Source organism: Nanorana parkeri, unplaced genomic scaffold (assembly GCF_000935625.1).
Source record: "Nanorana parkeri isolate BGI_ZX_2015 unplaced genomic scaffold, ASM93562v1 scaffold1567, whole genome shotgun sequence".
Classification (NCBI taxonomy): domain Eukaryota; kingdom Metazoa; phylum Chordata; class Amphibia; order Anura; family Dicroglossidae; genus Nanorana; species Nanorana parkeri.
In genome coordinates this window covers 224,226-238,330 of record NW_017307835.1, presented here as the reverse complement: position 1 = coordinate 238,330, position 14,105 = coordinate 224,226, and the positions used below count along the sequence as shown (strand labels likewise).

Below are 14,105 nucleotides of genomic sequence, written 5' to 3'. Positions count from 1 at the left end.
ACCTTCTACGGCCCTGTCCAGCTCTCCTAGAGTAACTTTCGGTGTCATGGAATCTCCTCCATGCTCTTGAGACTGTGCCGGGAGACACGGCAAACCTTCTGGCAATGGCACGTATTGATGTGTCATCCTGGAGGATTTGGCATGCCTGTGCAACCTCTATAGGGTCCAGGTATCGCCTCATGCTACCAGTAGTGACAATGACTCTAGCCAAATGCAACACTAGTGAAAAACGGTCAGCTAAGATGAATAGGGGGAAAAAGTCAGTGGCCTCCACCTGTAAAACCATTCCTGTGTCGCTCGGCTTATTGTTGCCCATCTAGTGCACCTGTTAATTTAACACCAAAGCAGCTGAAACTGATTAACAACCCCCTCTGTTACTTAACTGACCTGATCAATATCCCACGAGTTTCATTGACTTGATGCTATTATCTAATTAAAAAGTGTTCCTTTAATTTGTTTGAGCAGTGTACATACTCTTCAAGGTGAGCACCTAAATATAAACATATTTAAATATGCATGTATCCACAATAGCCTTCATCATTCCTCATAGGCCTCCATAGTGTCGATAACCCAACCCACAAATTGGGAGGCCATCGCACTGTACTGACAATGCTGGATAATAGAAACACATAAATTAAATGTCTGCATTAGTGGGCAATTCAGAACCCTGTATCTCTCTTAGAAACAGCACAAATGTACATTATTGGTATATGTACAGTCAGCTCTTATTGAGCCTGATAACTAAAATATCTGTGGAGACATGTAAGCTGTATTTTATGATCCATGCATTTATCTTTACAGTAGAATATCTAGTCTTATAGGTAATCTAGGGATGGCCATTTTATGTAGTTTCTCCAGATATGGGTCTCTATTGTGCATCTTGGGGAACAATATGCACATTTTATTTTCTAGATTTGTCACTTTCAGGTGCATGTAATCTGCATTTGTGTTGCTTAGTAAATGCAGCTTCTCATTTGCCTTAAGTTGCTTTCATAAACCCATTGACTTGAATGTGAGCCCTTAAATTTTTTTTAGAGATATAAAGTATAAATACTTGGTGTCCTTTTGAAGTGTTAATTGTACCTGAGCCTAAGCCTCAAGTACAGGACACAAGCTTCTTTTAATCCTAGTCCCTGTGTTATATTTCACTACCTTTTAGGTGATTCATCTTAAACACTTTGGGGTCGCATCCAGCCCCACCTAGCCATGTAACGGCTACAGCAGCAATTATGAGCACATGCTCTGGCAAGGAACACACAGCCTACTGCTCTACATCTGGTCCCTGGCATTCTGTGTATTCCTTAACTGGTTTTTCAGCAGCGTTCATTCGTGAGACACAAGTCAACTGCACCACTTCTTCTGCTGTGCCACAATGTTGGACGTCAGGCACAAGGGAATTTGGACTAGGTGACAACTCTGCTTCTGACACTTTCATTTTTGCAGGCCTAGTGTAGACTGCCTCTCTGCTTCCCCTTTCTACTTCTTGCAGGGAGCTGCTGCATATTGCGGTTTGTGTCCCCTTGTTCTCATCTGATCCCTTCTGCCGCTGTTAATATAGTCTGCGGGGAGAGCAGCAGTGTTCAGATGGGACACAGACCGCTGCAGCCAGCGCTCAGCAGGGAGGGTAGACCACTCTGCCTGTCCATTCCTCCGCTGCTCCCCCGTACCTCCACTTCTGCCGGCAGTAAAAGCATGGTCAAGACTACCATTCAGCAATGGAAGCAATGACCATACTGCTGTTGGCTATATTACATTTCAATACCAGGCTGGCTATGACACCTGTCCACTGTCTAGAAGTGGAGGATGACCTGAAGGAGAATGTTCTGGTTTTTACAGAATCGATTATGGACCACCTGTTAGTATGTTGACCGATATCAGGTACCAATATTCTGTTAACGTGCAGCTGTGGAATCTTGTGCCAGCAGCTGAATTTAAACAGAAGGCAGTGGGCCTTATATCGATCAACCTCTAGTGATGGAATTGAAGGGGTGCCTCTGCCCTCCCCATTCATCTGCTGGTGGCTAGATTCCGCAGCTGAATGTCAACAGCAGGCAGTGGGCAGAGCAATTGCTCCCACCCTCTGCCTGCTGTTGACATTCAGGTGCCGAATCTAGCCAAGAACTGGCCGATATTCGCGCAATGTATGGCCACCTTTTTTTTTTTTTTTTCTTTTTTCTGCTGGTTGTTACTTTCAGCAGCAGCTTCTTGTCTTTCAGTTCAAGGCTACGGTTTAGTCTGCTGAGGAACAAGTGTGCATTGTGTGGGGGGTTAAGTTTAACAATTATCTTGTTGGTCTTCTATAGATGGCTCTTTTCAAGGAGGAGTCCAGTCCGCAAGTGTATGCAGTAGTCTATTGTCTTCAGTTAAAAAATGAGCTAGCTTCCAATTTTCATTTATTCTGAGAGATTTATGAGGTTAAGGTACAGCTTTACAGATATATGTTTCAGGGGCTGCAGATGTCCTGGGTTTTTCCCGTAAACAACTTTTTTATGTGATTCTATTGATAAAGAATGGTCAGAAGCTGAAAGGAAACCCTTTTTCTCCACTTTGAAAAGGTTTCCCTTTGACGTAGATCCGTTCTTAATCTGGAACAAGATTCCTAAATTGGATGCTCCTCAAGTCATACCTAGCTTTTTTTAGGATATGGGGATTCTCAAAGATGCAATGGACAAGATGGATGTTCTCCTTAAGAGCTCATGGGGTTCTACCCTGTTCAATTTGAAACTTGCCTTAGCTACTATGTTGCCAGTGATATGGAATTTGTGCTTTCACAGTTAAAAGGCTCACCTGTTGGCAGGTATTTCCAGAGAGCAGTTATAAATTTTTACCTACGCTTTTCAAGGTGGTGGGTTTAATTGTTGATGCTTCAGCAGAATCTATCCGTCTGTCTACTCACGTCTTCTACTTTGGCTTAATACTTGTCATGGAGATTCCCCTTCTTAGCTGCGTTTATTTTACCCTGATCTAGTGATCAGCTCTTTGGTTCTGAATTAGAAGCTGTTCTTGAATGGACTACTAATAGGAAAAAGTCCTTTCCGGAGGAGAAGCAGGCTTTTCAATAGCTTTTTTTTTTCTTTGTAGCCAGAGCATGCATCCTGAGGATAATCGGGAAGATAAGACTTAAAGCAATGGACAGGCCAGAAGTGCAAGGGAGAATGGAGGGATTTTCTTTTAAAAATCCACCCACTCAAACCTCTAAGTCCCAATGATGCTCTCCTTCCACTGGGATGAGGATTCCTTCCTCAATGGAGATTGATCTCCAACGCATTCATCTTGGGGATTATAGAGCTGGTGTATTGGCTAGAGTTCCACAATCCCCCCTGGATCTACAGGATGCCTACCTATATTCCCTTAAGCGAATCTTCTCAGAAGTATGTATGGTTTGCAGTGAGGACCGGATCCATAATTCATCACTTCCAGTTCAGAGCCCTTCCCTTCGGCCTATTCCCCATCTAGACAATCTGTTGTTTGCAGCTTCATCCCAAGACCAGCTGGCAGAATATCTGAGCTTTTACCCAGGAATGGTTGCAGAGATTGGGGTGGTTGATCAAAGTGTTGACGGCCAACTCTCAGGTGGTAACTCTTCTGTGATATGTCATGAGCAAAGTGGAAAAGATGCATCTTAAGAAGATTCACACGATTTGCTATGGTTAACAGTTTCAGGGAAAGTACTTTGTTTTCATAAGATTAATCATGTCAGCAGTGGGCCTGATGTCAATATGCTTCTGTGCAGTCCAGTGGGCCCACTTCTATCAGAGACCGCTTCATAGTTTTTTTTTTTTTGTTGTGTTTTTTTCTGAGGGTCTGGGATCGAATGTAGGAATCCCTAGACACAGTTGTTAATTTTCCTGTGAGGGTGAATTCAGTGGTGGTGGAAGAGAATATAGCCATATTTTGTAGGGTCTTCTATTGACTTTTCCTTCCTCCAAGAAGTTGACCACAAACACTCTGTTCGGGCTTCTCTTGGCTACAGCTTTTCAGACAATTGGATTGTCTTTGGCCTTCATGAGGCACCTCACAAGTGGCTCCCTGCATCGCGTTTCACCAGATCGAGGTGGTTTAGACAGGTAATAGTGCATGCCTATTCTGTGAATGGAAAGGCTCTGCCTTTTCCTGTGAAGGCATACTCGACTAGGTTGGTTTATGTATCTTGGGTGCGAAGGCATCAAAAGTTTGTTGCAGATATACTTGGCTGCTGCTTGGTTTTCAGGTAATTAAGTTGTACCATAATGTTTGTGCATCTGCTGATGCTAATTTTGGTCCTAAGGTGGTACAAGCTGCTTTCTGAAGTTGCGTTAACACTTGATTTCTGTTATCTAGGCTTGTTGCTGTGTTGCCCCCACCCCACTATTGCTTGGGGATGTCTAAGTTGTCTTTGAATCTGCCTATCTTATACTGTGAAATTAAGGAAATTTAGATTTATCAGTATAGTCCACTTCTTAAGGTGCCCATATCTGGCGATCGTACGATAATCGCAAGGTGTATGGAAGGCGTGCAACCGTTTTTACTGTACGGTCGCACGTCTTTTTGTCGAACCAGCATACTAGAAAACCTGCTGAGAATTGTACGATTCTCGGCCGGTTTCTAGCCTGCTCATTCAACAACCGCGGAACGGGCGTTGAGCATTGCGGTCAGCGGGGCGTGCTTTCGATGATCGCAAGTACGATCTGCCTATCCAAGATGGGCAGATCGTATGAGCTTTTAATCTTACGACCATCGCAAGACAAGTCTTGCGATGGTCGTGAGGTGTATGGGGACCTTTAGAGTACAGTACGAGACACAGGACCCTCTGTCCTCTATTGCTTGCTTTTAAACTGAGGATTTCTTGGGAGTGGGAGGGTTGATGGAGGTACTCACAGTTCTGCCAGTGTCCAATCACCTGATTACCTATTAACTTTTTGTCTTCGAATCTGCCTGTACCCTGTATTGTACTCCAAAAAATAGATTTTACTGGTAGTTTGAAAATCTGTTTAGTGCCACTTCCCAAAAGCAGCTGTTAAAATTGTGGCGCAGATGTGCTGTAAACATAATCTCTGCAATATGTTCGCTCTCCCATGTTTAATCATTTTAAAAACCCTGTGAGTACAGAAAATACATGTTAATCTATGTTATGGAAATTCGCTTGGTTCAACGCACAAATCCATGCCGCACTAAACTGCGCCAAAGTACGTCAAACGCAAAGAATTTCCCCCGTGCTTAAAAGCACAGTTGTATTACGCTCTTTTGTGCGAGGACTGGAAGTACCTCTGTAGAGTCATGTAGATTTAGGACACAGGAGACAGGTGTTGCTTGCTTGCGAGTTCCATGCTTATAAAAGAATAAATACCTGTGCTGATTCTCTATCTGCCCAAGGAAGTGATCTCACACAGCAAACCAGGAAATTATTTTAAACAGGAAGTGATGTCAATCAGCAAACCAGGAAGTTATGTTAACAACCAACATCACTTCCTCAATACATAGCCAGTCAACAAAGCACATTAATACAATAATCTATTACCACCGGAGTGAACTTTATCCAGCATTGCTCAGTGATCAATGCCCAAAAATGTTACTATGATTCTCATGCATGCTTATTTACAGGGACAACGTCATATCTCCAGCGGTTGATCAGGCGCACTAGAGACCACAAACGCACGTTCCTTTCATATACTGCGTTCAAAACAAATGCATCCAAGCAGGCCAATAAATCCATGCATTGCACGGGGGCCCCAGCCGGCGTCCATACATTCGCCAAGAAGACACTGCTCTGCCACGCATAAGATATCTACTCCAATTGTTTACTCTTAGTGGGGATTTAAACCGGGTCATGCTCCAATTGGGTGTGACGCAGCAAACCCTGACACGGAGAGACATAATGACAAAATATTACTATACACTAAACACACATCCTAATAAAAATTTCCACAACATCTACCAGAAATGCACTTGCAAGTTCTGTTCCGATCTGAGAAAGCACAGCTTTTTTTTGTCGACTGAATGCTGTTAGCTCTGCCCAACCCTCTTTTACTAAACCATTTAAGCCCTCCCACACGTATATTTCTACAACTTTTCTGTTATCCCATATAAGATCAACCCTTTATGTCCCAGGAAATGTTCAACAGTATTTTTTTTTACACCTATTGAACAGATCAACACCTATCAGCCATAACATCACCACCTGCCTAATATTAAGTAGGTCCTCTTTTGTGGATAAAACAGCCCTGTCCCATTGGGACATGAACTCCACTAGACCTCCGCAGGTATGCTGTGGTATCTGGCACCAAGTCGTCAGTAACCCTTTACCATGTAAAAAACATTTTTTGGCCAACTGTCTGCTTTACACTGGAAGTGACAGCTGCAAGATAGCTTCCGGGTGCCTGTAAACAGTGGCCCCGCTTGACACCCCCTGCCTTACTTTCAAGGATCCCCTGCCTCTTCTACATGCCTGGCAGCATGCGTGTTGGCAGGGAGAGATACCTATTTGCCCATATACCTCTTCACTTGGGTGATTGAGGACTGCGCTATGGGGGCCCACACGAAGTGCAGAGACCGAGTACTCACCGTGTACCTGGAACAAGTGCTAAGGTGTTCTGCAACCACTAGGAGTTTTCAGGGTCGCTCCTCCGATGCCCACGTGAGCCTGGGGGTTCTCCACCGTCCAAAGCAATGTATCCGGGCGGCAGAACCCCCCGCTGCTGTCTGATCTCCATTTGTGGGTGAAGGATGGGCGTGGGGGGGGGGGCGAGGGAGGAGAAGAAAAGGGTACGCTGAATGTGTCCATTACATTCATTTTAATAATTTTAAGAACTTTTCTTTTAAACTTTAATTGCTATCCCCCTATGTGATAGCATTTTGGCTTTCTGAAGTGTGTGTGTGGCCTAACACATCTGGGGATTGGTGTGCTGCAATATATAAAACTTTAAAGCAGTTCTCCATGAATTTTAAAAATTAAACCTTGTGGTGGGGTTACTCTGTACTGCAAGGGTTTACTGCTCATTTTCATCTAGAGGACTGAACAAAGAAGAAATGCCTGATCCTTGCCACCGCCTTGCTACTAGAACAGTCCCTGCTGCCTCAATGTGATGGCACATTGGAGGTGACCCAGTTCTCTTTAAGGTGACATTTAGGGGTCTTTTAGACCACTGGTGTCACTCTACCACTTCACCGGATTCAGCTGCTGAGGCAGCTGAATGTCAGCACAGCAGGCAGTGGTTTGGAGCTATACCCAGCCTGTTATTTTAAATTGCAATAGCCAATAGCAGGCTGGCTATTGCACCTGCCCACTGCCTGCTGTCAATCAGCAGAGGAGTGAACTGAAGGAGTAAGTTCTCCTTTAGGTCTTCCTCTGCTGATTGACAGCAGGCAGTGGGCGGGTGCAATAGCCAGCATTGTTTCCAGCCTCTGATGGGAGACTTGACACCGGTGTTCTATCCGAGGGATTAATAGAACACTGGCAGAAGAGGGGGCATGGGGGAGCAGCGGAGGAGGATGAATGGGGTGGTCCGTGGAGGAGTAACGACTGGGGGTGCTCCATTTGAGGTACGGGGGTGGTGGGGGATAACGGGCGATTGCAGAGTCATCGCAGTCTCTTCTCCCCGCTGGTGCTGGCTGCAGTTGTCTCTGTCCCCAGTGCCTCTGCTGATACAGGCAGGGAGAGCAGCAGGGATTGAGTGGGACACAGACCGCTGCAGACAGCACCAGCGTGGAGGAGCAGAATGGTGGCAACTGATCGAAAAGCAACTAATGGATCGAGAATCGTTTCCAATGATTCTCATTATTGATTATAATCTATTTAATCGATAACTTGTTGCGGCCCTAGTTATTTCACCTGCGTTCAAGTGATCCATGCTTGTGACCAGCCAGTATGTGCTGACCTTGCATCAGTCTTCTACAGTCATCTGATGACTCTTGTAGTTTCTATGCACCTATTAAATATAAATTATGATGCATATTCCTTTTCTCTTTCAAGCGTATGAAGGCAGAAAAAGCAGAAATAACCCGTTTTTTACAGAAATCTAAGAACTCTGACACTCCAAAGGTAAGCTAATTAGTTATTCTGTTTTTTTAGGCATCTCAGAGGTTGTCTTAATAATGTTTTTACTGAAAGGCCAGCCAGCCTCATTAAAGGCTAAGTGTACTTTTAAACGTAGTACACGTAACCTTTAGACCCCCTTATGCTGACATCACAGCTCCATCCCCTCCCTATGAAGAAATGCACACTTGCCAAGTTCCGATGACTCGGCCTCCTGTTTGTTTACATCATGCAGCTGCTGTCTCGACATTACTTAGCCTGCAAGAAAGGCTGTGTTGCCATCCCACAACAGGACTTGAGTATAGTGCATTTCTGAAGGATTAACAGGTATTTGTACTTGCACGGTATTTAAACAAGTAAAGCACATTGAAATGCTAGTCTTGCAGAGATGTACAGTTTTTTTCTTCCCCTTTTTAATCTAACTTAAAAGTCAAAAAGCAGCTGAAAGCATGGTAGTTTGTTGTATGTAGCTGAGGGGGAAAAAACCCTCTACTGTAGCATGGGATAATGTCAAGATAAAGATCTTCCACAACTAAAAACTGTTAAAATGTTTAAAAAAAAAAAAAAGCTATTTATCTATAACCTAATGTTATAGACCGTAGTAATATATGTAAAGACAACGAGGAAGCCCGGAGCCCAGATTTAAGTGCGGTAGAAAAGTATCAGTTAAGTAAAGGTAAAAAGTAGGGAAGCGCCTATACCAGTTTTCCGGTTAAGCATACGGATGTTGTTGTTTTTTTCCCCATTGGTATTCGCCAATACTGATTACCGATACCGGCATCCCAAGGTAGTGGGGGGCCTGGCTTCATATAGCTGGACGGCCGGTATATCGAAAGCACACCGGCTTCACGCTTCCTTGCAACACTGCGAGGCAGCTTGGCTTTCTGATTGGTAGAAAGAAGAGGACATTACATCTAGACACCTTAACAGATGAACATAGGAGATTGGTAAATAAACGACAGATTAAGGAACATGTATTTGATTTTTATGTTCAGTGTTTACAAATTAATTCCAAAAAGATTTAATAGCTGTAACGGTAACAATGTACTGGAGGTAAAATTCGTATCTTACGTTATTTCTGCCACAGGATAGGCTAGAGATAATGTAAATAAATCACCGGGTCCAGATGACTTGCATTACTGCGTGTCCTTAGTGAACTTGGCTTTGTTATAGACAAGCTAACGTTTCTAATATTCATAGACTCTTTAACTGTAATGGTACCAAGTAAAAAAATAAATAAATCTTGATGTATATTGGTAAGCTACAGACCAATCAGTCGAACATCTATGGTATGTAAAGTATTTGAGCAAATGGTAAGGAACCCTATTCAGAAATGTGCCTGTGATAAAGTAATCTTAATTACCAATCCGCATGTATTTTATGAAAGACCATTCCTGTCAGACCAACTGTTATGTTTTATGTGGAAGTAAGCAAGAAATTTAATGACGGCAAAAAAGTCAGGTTGTTTAAACATTTGTGAGGTACAGTACGAAGTTCCTTAGCAAAATCTAATCTATAAGATGTCTGTACATCATTCGGCAGTGTTTGCTTGGATGGGTCCAGAGAATAGTGATCAATTATTAATTCTCAATAGTCTAAAGTTGTGACCGGTGTTTATCAGGGTTTTGTCCTAAGGCCAGTTCTTTTTAACTTATTAATGATATTGAGGTTGGAATTAAGAGTTCAAATTCATGGTTTCCTGATAAAAATTATGTAGACAAATAAATTTGAAACGGGATGTAGCGACATTACATATGATAAAATATGTGGGTGACTCACCACTGCAACTCTGCTCAGCCGTGCAGCTGCTGTCTGTCAACTCTGATCCTGCTGCTCTCAAATGCCTTTTATTGGCCGAGGCAGCTGCATTGGAGGGGGCATAGACCGGCTATTGGAAAGGGCCGCAATGAGAGATGCCAGGACACAGAGCGGCACTGCTGGATGGGTCGTATTGGCTCTGAGATAGTGGGTGTGTGCAATAGCCAGTCAGGTATTGCAATTTGAAATAGATACTAGCAGACTGGTTATTGCACACACCCACTGTCTGCTGTGTTACCCTTCCCTGGAAAAATTACCCTAGGGTCACATTAAAGAGAATATGCCATCTCCAATATGCTATTACATAGGGGGCTTTTGAGCCCCCCATGTAATAATAAAGCTAACAAAAAAAAAATTAGGATTAAAAAAATTAAATGTAAATGAAATTTAAAAATACCAATACCAATGTGTGCATAGGAACGGAAACACAAAACCGGCACACCTACATACAGAAATGACGATTGTACTATACATGTTAGGTATGGTCGCGTGTGCCAGAGAGAGCCATGATTATCAATATTCACTAACTGTAAACTGAAACGGTCTTTTATATACAGTGCAGTTGCAAAAAAAGTGCATGGCTTTTTATTCTTAAGTAAACTTTTTAACCGTTCCATTTGTCTATTTTAGTTTAAATAAAAGATGGTATTTTTATTTTATCCGAATAATCAAATAAGCTAGCTAAATATGAAAATAAGTTAGTTGTAGCCCTAATGTCAATATTGAGAAATGTAAGGTCATGCACTTGGGTGTCAAAATATGCATTCAAAATACCCATTAGGAGGGCCTCCACTCAGCAAAGCTGGCCTCCCTACAATCGGCATAAATAAAAACTTCAGTGTGTTACTTTAGTGCAAAGTTTTTGTGCGGTTTTTAACATTCAGGATCACAATTGTTTTTAAGTTATCTCCCAGCCCCCCTGCAACAGCAAAAAAAAAACAAACGGGCTGGTTGGTTAGTGCCTGGTTTGTGATGGTTTGTGCCATTTAAATCATTTTATCTCCTGTAGTTTTCGAGAGTTATTAGCCATTTATTAAAGGTCACTCAGCCCCCTGCAACAGCCAAGACACAAAACTGGGCTAGCTGATTAGTGCTGGTTTGCGCTGCTAAACATTTTGTTTGTGCTGTTATAGTTCAGAACAGTTGGTTTTTATTTGGTGAAACCCCACCCACTTTGCACCCCATGTTAAATCTGAAAGAATAATACCATCTGTTAGGATTATGTTTGGGCTTTTTGTGCCAAACAAAATTTTGTGCAGCTTGATTTTATGAACTCCATTTACAGAGTTGAAGCATACTCACACTACACAGGTAGCAAGACAGGTTAATTTGGACTGACATCCCACCTTTGGGTTGATGATGACCTAGGATTCTGGGCAGCTGGTGAAACACAAGAAAGATTTCTGGAAGCAGAACGCTCGGCATTTCCACATGACCTTAAAAACTGTACACGAGAGTTAGCTGCTTGTAGTTCTCAATTACCGTTTGCTAAGTGCAGGTAGCAAAGGTTTTAGCTTGAGCTCAACCAGTTTTTTTTATGCACTTCCCATGGACATGGGAAGCTGATGTTTAATGAAGGCTTAGTCATTACTTTGATATGGATATCTTTTATGTTTTGGTTTACTTGTTCTTCATTTGTCATTGATTTTCATATTAACTTTATGATCTACAGTTTGTAAAATGATTTCTACTGCTTTAATATTTAGTATTTCTTTTTTGGCTGTAGCTATAATCATTCTTACCTCAAGTGATGTCAGTCCATAGTAACCTATCTTGCTACCTGTGTAGTGAGTATGCTTCAACCCTGTTAATGGAGGCCATAAAATTAAGCTGCACAAATTTTATTTTTTCGGCACAAAAAGACCAAACATAATCCTAACAAATGGTATTTAATTTTTTTTTCATCAAATAAAAACAAACGGTTATAAACCATAAAAAAAAACCTTCGGCACAAATAACATTTTTAGCAGCGCGGTCCAGCTCAAAATCCAGTACTAACAAGCTAGCATGGTTTCAGGTCTTTTGCATGTTGTAGGGGGGCTGGGTGATGTCATCTTAAAAAAACAAAATTAGGGCTGCAACAACTAATCAACATAATCGATTGACAAAGTTTGTCAACTTTTTCAATAATCGATTAATCGGCTTCCGATCAGTTGGCCATGTTCACAGCTCCACACACGCTGCGTGCCGCACCTCTTGCTATAGAGGACTACAAAACCCAGCAACAGTACATTTTTACAGCACAATGCAGAATACCGCCAGCTATAATGTACTATTGCTGGGATTTGTTGTGCTCCTCCATAGCTGGCGGTATTCTGCATTGCGCTGTATAATGTAATATTGCTGGGATTTGTAGTCATCTATAGCTGGTGCCATTCTGCATTGATTGCTGTATAATTTTAAACTTTCCATTTCACTATATTGCACACCACACTTTTTTTTTACTTCCACCGATCCAAAGATGGCTCCTGTGATGGACTACAATCTCAATACAAACTAGTAGTCCATCACTGGAGCCATTTTTTAAAATTTATTTTATTATTTAACCGATTAATCAAACTTAATAATGGGCTAACTAATCGATTTTGAAAATAATTGTTAGCTGCAGCTCTAAACAAAATTGCTATTATCTTAAAAATAAAAGCAGCACAAATGTTAATTTTTACAGCACAAACGTAGCACTAAAGAAATAGACTGGATTTTGTACTGGGGCCAGCTTCGCTGAGCTCCTCCGCTCAGAGAATCGGTGATGGAAAAGGATCTGAGGGTGCTTGCAGATAACTCAATAACATGCAATGTCAAGCTGCAGCCAACAAAGCTAGCCCAATACTCTTGTGTATTAACCACCTGCTGTCCGGCCGTTGTAATTAAACGGCCGGACAGCGGCTTCTTGGATGCCGGTGGGCGTTTTTAGATGTCTCGTGCCCGCCGATAGGCGGCGTGCACGAGCCGGAAATCTGCGTGGAATGTTAACAGCCAGTGATGGCTGGTTACATAGGAGTTTGGGCGTCTGTAGAGACCCCCCTATCGCTTGTAATATGCGGGCCTGCGGCCCCCTCCGTTGCAGCAGCTGCTGGCAATCCCGAGCTCCACTGTTCCCGGTTTGAGTCCGGGACAAGCACAGCAGCTCTGCGACCGGAGATCAGTACATGATCTCCGTTCGACCTCCTCATCCTCCTGAATGCAGGAAGTGATTTTGTATTGCATCACTTCCGCATTCCTCTTGTCACTCTCCGGTACAGAAGCCGGAGAGAAGCTGGTGAAAACAAATAAGAAAATTAAGTCGCATATAAAATCAATTAAAATCTTTTTTTTTTTAAGTTTCCCACCCATACATACACTCTTGCAAACATGCGTCTGGTGCGCTTGGGTATAAAAGACGATTGCGCCCATTACGCCGCACGAGTTACATATTGCCGCCAACGTCGCAGTGAGAGCAATAATTTGAGGGCCATTAATCACTGATTAAAAGCTTTTACGGCTCATCAGTTTAGCGTTAAGTGTCGCCCATGGTCACTTTTGGGTATGGTAGTTTTTTGCAATTTCTCAGGTGCGCGCAATTTTAAATCTTGATATGTTTGGTGTCTATTTACCCAACGTGACCCCGTCTTTTATATTTTATCAAAAAGTTGAGTAATTGTTTCCTAACATAATGGAAAAAAACTTTTTTACCCACATTTTCAGTAATTTAATATTGTAAAAAATAAAAACCGCAGTGGTGATTAAATACCACCAAAAGAAAGCTCCTTCTGTCCCCACAAAATGGAATAAAATTAATTTCAGTACAGCGTTGCATGACGGAATAAATGTCACAGTACTTTAGCGCTAAATACTGAAAAACGGCCTGGCCAGGAAAGGGGTGTAAACACCTGGTTTTCAAGTGGTTAAAAGGCTATTTGTTCAAGGGATAAGCCAGTAGTTCTGCCCCATAACAAAACCCTGGTAGTAGTTTCTCATCTTAAATGCATAGTTCAGTTTTGGTCACCAATCCTCAACAAAGTTGTTATTGAATTGGAAAGCATTCAAAAGTTAACCTATTTAATAAGGGGCCTGGTGGGTCTTCACTATTAGGAAAGAGTAATTATGCATAAATACGTTACACTTATCCCCTCTTGAGAGGCGGTTAAGAGATAATATGGTCACAATATGAATATATCAAGTGACTGTAATAAGTCCCAGAGGAAGACTTGCTCACAATTTGAGGTTGAAAAGGCATTCTTTGCTATTAGAGCTGTGAAAATGTGGAATTCCCTTTCTCATTTATTATTATTATTAT

At 42.2% G+C, this 14,105-nt stretch overlaps 1 protein-coding gene across 1 annotated transcript in view; it reads left to right on the top strand.

Moving 5' to 3' along the window:
- CHAF1A (chromatin assembly factor 1 subunit A) overlaps positions 1–14,105 on the top strand; it is a 196,623-nt gene that overhangs the window by 67,989 nt on the left and 114,529 nt on the right. Inside the window, exon 7 of the mRNA XM_018570653.1 lies at positions 7,949–8,017. Coding sequence (XP_018426155.1) covers positions 7,949–8,017 — 69 coding nt within the window. The remainder of the gene's footprint in view (positions 1–7,948; positions 8,018–14,105) is intronic.